The sequence below is a fragment of the Xenopus laevis genome, chromosome 5L (assembly GCF_017654675.1).
Source record: "Xenopus laevis strain J_2021 chromosome 5L, Xenopus_laevis_v10.1, whole genome shotgun sequence".
Taxonomy (NCBI): domain Eukaryota; kingdom Metazoa; phylum Chordata; class Amphibia; order Anura; family Pipidae; genus Xenopus; species Xenopus laevis.
Window position 1 is genome coordinate 57,723,132 of NC_054379.1, and position 6,493 is coordinate 57,729,624.

Below are 6,493 nucleotides of genomic sequence, written 5' to 3' on the forward strand. Positions count from 1 at the left end.
ACTAGACTAGGAGAGGGCCTGAATAAAAAAATGAATAATAAAATGTAGCAATAACAATAACTTTGTAGCCTTACAGAGCATTTGTTTTTAGATGGGGTCAGTGACCCTTATTTGAAAGCTGGAAAAAGTCAGAAGACAAATAATTTAAAATAAAATGAAGACCCATTGAAAAGTTGCTTAGAATTGGCCATTCTATAACATACTTAAAAGGTGAACCACCCCTTCAATACTGTTAAACTGATTGCAAATGCATGACAATACAACTAGTGCTACATGTGTGGTATCTATTACCTAAAAATGCTTTAGACCTGAGGTTTTCCAGATAAAAGAAATGGATCTCCACACCTTAATTCTAAACATCTATACATTACATAAACCCAATAGCTTTGTTTTACCATCAATATGGATTTATGCCATTAAGTAAAAGGTACTGTTTTATTATTACAAAGAAAAAGTAAATAATTTTAAAAATGAAAATGATTTGCTTAAAATGGACCCTCCCCCATAAGTCTGAGCATTTTGGATATTAGTTTTCTGTATAAATAACTTAATACCTACACGTCTATAGGCAGTGATGTACAGTAAAACAATAAAAGAAATGTTGTCAAATGTATATTTAACATTTTTTAGCCTAAACACTGCTTGGCCATAAAATGTGCCTAAATAAACAAAGAAACAGTGAATGACAGAGATTGTTATATACTAGAAACACAATTGTTCTGGAATAAAAATGTATTATATTCTAAAAACACAAAGCATATATATATGACACACATAGAAAAACATAACTGATTAAGGTACTGTAAATTATGTGAATGATTCTAATTATGTAATTATGTAAATATATATTGGTATAAGGGATATAAAAACCAGTTTGCATAAAAGGTTACTTCAGTCAAAAAACTAAGCTTTTTGAATAAAGTATTCTAATAACTGCAAATCTCAGAATATTAGTGTCACCAATTTTATTTACTTGTATACCTTTTTAAATGTAATGAAAAGTACATAATGAAACTTACATTACAATAAAATATTTTAGCAATGACTTTCATCTCTATGTAAAGATCTGTTGAAAGGAAGTAAAATAGGACAAATTAACTTACGTTTTAAATATTAGATGTTAAAAAAATACATTTTACACAGTTTTGAACAGTATATCCGATTATCTAGATCTATAAATTCCAGTCCTTGTGAGAAATGCAGGCTACACTTCAGAGTTTCAAAACATACAAAGGGGAAGTTAAAGGGGAAGTTAAAGGGGTTAAAAAGCTTTTTGAATAAAGTATTCTAATAACTGCAAATCTCAGAATATTAGTGTCACCAATTTTATTTACTTGTATACCTTTTTAAATGTAATGAAAAGTACATAATGAAACTTACATTACAATAAAATATTTTAGCAATGACTTTCATCTCTATGTAAAGATCTGTTGAAAGGAAGTAAAATAGGACAAATTAACTTACGTTTTAAATATTAGATGTTAAAAAAATACATTTTACACAGTTTTGAACAGTATATCCGATTATCTAGATCTATAAATTCCAGTCCTTGTGAGAAATGCAGGCTACACTTCAGAGTTTCAAAACATACAAAGGGGAAGTTAAAGGGGTTGTTCCTTAAATAACATTTATTACGATGTACACAGCACAATTTGCAATTGGTTTTCATTAAAATTCTTTGAAGTTATTTTTGAACTGCAGTTCATAGGCTCCAAATTTATCTGTAATAACCAGTAAGCAGCAGAAACAGATGTTGAATAAAAGGCGGCGTAACAACAAAATAAATGGTAGACAGCACACTCATTTGGTTTTGTGGTTGTCGGGGTAAGTGATCCTAATAATCAGATAGCATTTTCAGCTGTTGTACATAAACAATAGCAGAAAAGGGAGACTCATAAAACCATAACAAATATATAACGAATTCAAACTGAAGTTGTTTATACAGTGATATATAGGCTAAAACATGTTAACAGGTTAAAACAGGTTAATGTGGCAAATAGTCAAATTCGAGTTCTTTGTGTATGATAAATCTCGAAAATCAAATTTGAATTTTTTTAAAAAACTCAAATTGTATTTTAACAATTCCCTAGTCGAATTTTACAGTTTTGGCCATAAAAAAAAACTCGAAAAATTCAAATTTTCACTTCAACCTTTGATAAATCTGCCCCCAAATGTCTCTGTTATTGTCAAGCAAAAGACTGGACTTGTTATGAAAACATATTGGAATAGTCACTTTTAGGACATTACAAGGTGCAGTTGCTGTTTTCTCTAATGCTCTTGCAAAAAGTTACTCTTTAACCTTAAAATTAACTTATCATGTACAGTTTTCAGTTGGTCTTTGTTATAAAATAATGGAAAATCGACCTGGTAGTTGTAAGTAGAAATCAAGTGAACATGCTGAAAAATTTTGAAAACTTTTCACCACTCATTAATGGCTAGATACTGTATATCTACAAGATACTAATGGGAGCACCATCTAGTTGCAGCAGACTTGAAATGACAATGTACAATGCAAGCATATTGTGGCATAGTAGGCATGGCAGTTAAAGACAATGAGCTCAAGTCAAAAAAGGGGATACATTTTACTTAAAGAAATAGAAAAATCGGCCCACTCCATGCTGCAAACAAAACAGAACTCTGGACAGTGCTTGAACCTAACAAAATCCAAATAAGAAAATATTACAGGCCACATAAATAAACATGACCCAGCTTTGTGACTGCTCAATATTCATTTGCTTTTAGCAAATGTCAGAACGGTCTCTACTATAGTCCATATCTTTAGCCCTCCTGTATTTTTCCATTGTTTTATATATGTATAAAAAAATATTCAAATTAGAACTGATTGTGGCTGTGTTGCACTTTGTTTCACTCTTCACACTTTTCCACTCCACTTTGTAAAGCAAAAAGTCTGTGCGCTTGGAAGTTGCAGCATAGTAGAGGACCAGAAGCTTAGCTTCCCTAAGGTAATTTGTGTAAAAAGCTTTTGCATCCAAGCCATACATATAGTATTTAACTTCAGTAAATAGTAGCCTTGTTTATATAGGTACAAATGTGCAATTGGGAAGTATACCCAGCCAATCATGCATTCTGTTTAGTTAATACATTTTAAAGCAACCAATGTAATCAAATTGCTTACTGGCTGCTCTGGTTTATTGCAGGTTTACACCTAGCTAGACACTGCTTGACCTCAGCCTTGTGTTCTAAAGCCACCTGTCTGATTGATACCTCACTCTTGGATTTTCTAACTTTTCCTGTTTGTTTAGATAAAGTCTCCTCGATCAAGCCAAGTTTGTATGCGTGTTGTCGAACAGCAAACCAACAGATGGTAGCTCAGCTTCGCTTCCAACCTTTTGCTTAGAAACATAGAACACCCAGGATAGCAAATAAATCCGAACAGTCTCACTAGGGCAAATCAGTAAGTATTGAGGTGCGGCAGAGTCTGTAGTTTTTCATTTAAGTTCTTGTCCCTGGCTGTAGCCATCTCAACCCCCTGAAGCCACTCAGTGCACCTTCGCACCAAACCCTCATCAAGGCAGTACCCAGGAACAACATCACCTCCTCGAAACCATTCATCATCATCCTCATACTCTACATCATCATAGCGGTGGTGTTCGTTCAGCAATGAAATCTTTAGGATCTCCCTTACATCTGGAACAGGCTTCTGAGAGGTGCAGCTAAGTGTCGGGTACCCTTGGTTCCTGGAGTGACTGGCGAATATAGGTCTGGAATTGAGTTGCATTTTGTGCTGCTGCTGTTTCTCCAGGTTCTTTTTCTGCAGGACCAGAAGGGCTTCGGGTGTGAGGGTCAGAGTGAAGCGCACATCTGGGCAATGCGGAGGGGCACTATTCAGCTGCAGCTGCCTGGTTTGCCTCGTTAATTGCTTTTCCTTCCCAGGGCAAGGAAGCATGTTTTTTGATGTGGTGCTGCTCTGTGGATGAACAACGCTATCATAGGAGCGAGTTATTGAAAAGGGGACCTGCTCCAGGACCTGGCGCACTGGCTGCATGGAACCATCTGAATGAAGTACTCTGTGCCTTCTCTCCAGCTGCTGATTAAGTGTGGCCGAGGGCCAAGAATTGGACAGCTCCTCTGTGCCCACAGATGCCCTCCACTGCTCAGGAAATTGTGACTGAGCCGCTCCTCTGCAACTGTTGTTCCTCACTGGGAGCCAGGCTGACAGCGTGTGCTGTTGGTGCTGGATGGGAGGAAGAGGCATATTGGGATTTCTACACGACTGTGCACTTCCAAGCCGATCATAAAAAGATGGTGATAAAATTCCTTCCAGCTACACACTGAGCTCAGCCTTGTGTTCTAAGCCACCTGTCTGACTGATACCTCGCTCCTGGATTTTCTAGCTTTTCCTGTTCGTTTATATAAAATCTTCTTGATCAAGCCAAGTTTGTATGCGTGTTGTCGAACAGCAAACCAACAGATGGTAGCTCAGCTTCACTTCCAACCTTTAGCTTATTAACATAAAAAGGGAGGAGTTATGTGTTAGGCTTAATGAGGGTGTGTGGGTGTTAACTGGTTTCTGTGAACAGAGCGAGGGTGGGTGTTTAACTGGTGCCTGTCAACAGAGATCTGTGGAATCAGATATGTTTGTGTAGAGAACATTTTTGATTTCTGGAAATACAGTTACTTGCCCATTTTTTAAATACACCTTTTCTACATAAGCTCAACTGAACAAGCTCTTTAACAAGCATACAAAACTCCAGATTAAACTGACCATAATGTGCATGTAACTGTGTGACTGTGATAGGGAAATTAGATTGTAACCTCCACTAAGAAAGGAATGAATCGCAATCTATACAGAGCTGCAGAATCTTAGAGCTATATAATACAAATAGTATATCTAAATATATTATACATTTGTACAGTTTTTAAAATATTCCAGTTACCATAGTCCCATTGGCAGCTGCCGAGCTCCTAGTTGGCCTCTGGCCAGCTCTGATGTGAGGGTCAAATCAATTTGCATGACTCTCTTTATTGACTGTCAGTGCTGTCACTCTTCACCTGTGGAAAGCCAGCATCAGTAGTTTAATAGCTTGAAAGGCTCTGTTTGAGAGATTCATGCAAAACTCCTGCTCTCTCCTCCTTCAATCCCCCCCCCACCAAAGGTATTGGAAAAGTTACAAATTCATATGTTTCACACAGTCTGTGGGGGTGAAGGGGGAGTTGAAGAAGGAGAGAGCAGGAGTTTTGCATGAATCTACCAAGAAGAGAAAGGAGCCTTTGAAGCCCACTGAAATGCCAATTCTGCCTTTGCACACGCCTGGGGGGGGGGGGGGGCTGAGCGAGGAGAGAGCAAGAGTTCTCTGTGAATATGTCAGGGAGGGAACAGAGCCACCAGTGCTGGCTTTACACATGCTTTTGTTGGTCAAGAATGAGCAAGAGTTTTGTTAATCGGTCTGAGGAGGAAGAAGTAGCTGGCCATACACGTAGAGATCTCCTTGTTTGTCGATTTCGCCAAATAAGCGAGTCTCTCCCCAATATGCCCACTTTGAGGTGGGCCATATCAGGCTTATCCGATCGTGGGCCCTAAGGTGCAACAGTCGGATCATAATGCAGGCAATACGGGCGGGCGGATCACAGGACCGCATCAACAAACTGATGCGATCCGCGATCCGATGGGATTTTTACCCTTGCCGATCTACATCTGGCCAACTTTCAGCCAGATATCGATCGGGGTAGCCCGTCGGAGGACCCCACATACGTGCCAATAAGTGAACTCGGTCAGTCAGCAGCTTTTATCTGCCCGTGTATGGTCACCTTAAGCCACTGAACTATCTGTTGCTGGCTCTGCAAGTATCTGTCCTGTTTCTTGCGGGGCAGTCCCAATTTTGACAGCTCAGCCCACAGCCACTGAAATGTCCCGAGTTTTTGTTTAAGGGGGTTGTTTACCTTCCAAACACTTTTTATAGTTCAATTGTTTTCAGTTTGTTCCCCAGAAATAAAGACATTTGATAATTCTATTTTTTATTGTTTATCGGTTTTTGAGAATCTTAGTTTAAAGTTTAATGGTCCTGTCTTCTGGTGTTTCAGTCTGGCAGCTCAGGAATTCTAGCGCACTATAAACTGTTACAATTTTGCAACATTTGGTTGATACAATTTTCAGCAGGATCTCTGGAGTTTTAGCAACTATTGTATCAATTGTAACCGCTGCCTGCAAAGAAATTCATGGATTCTGCTCAGCAGGTACAAAGATAAGAAATGTATCAACTAAATTTAGAACAGTTTACAGTGTCGACGACAGTGCTTTAGAATGTGAAAAATTAAACTTTACACTTCAATATAAGAAAAACAGTTATACATAGAAAATAATTGGAAAAAGTCTTTATTTTTATCGTAAAACAACTAGGTGTTTGAAGGTGCACAACCCCTTTAACCCTTTAAGTGCCCGCAGAATTTCACATTCTGGTTACTTGAAATGCAGTTTTTGAGACATTTATGCTCTCTCACTTTAGGGGCATTTTCTGAGGGGAAACCTATAGTT

At 38.0% G+C, this 6,493-nt stretch overlaps 1 protein-coding gene across 1 annotated transcript; it reads right to left on the minus strand.

Annotated features, from left to right (window-relative positions):
* Nucleotides 1-479: 479 nt before the first annotated feature.
* LOC108716726 (proline-rich protein 18) lies at nucleotides 480-5,187 on the minus strand. Its single transcript, XM_018263107.2, has one exon. The coding sequence runs from the start codon at nucleotides 4,214-4,216 to the stop codon at nucleotides 3,413-3,415; it is 804 nt and encodes a 267-aa protein (XP_018118596.1). The 5' UTR covers nucleotides 4,217-5,187; the 3' UTR covers nucleotides 480-3,412.
* Nucleotides 5,188-6,493: the final 1,306 nt, after the last annotated feature.

Excerpts from the sequence above, each read along its gene's own strand:
- LOC108716726 (XM_018263107.2), bottom strand. The coding sequence starts at position 4,216 with ATGCCTCTTCCTCCCATCCAGCACCAACAGCACACGCTGTCAGCCTGG.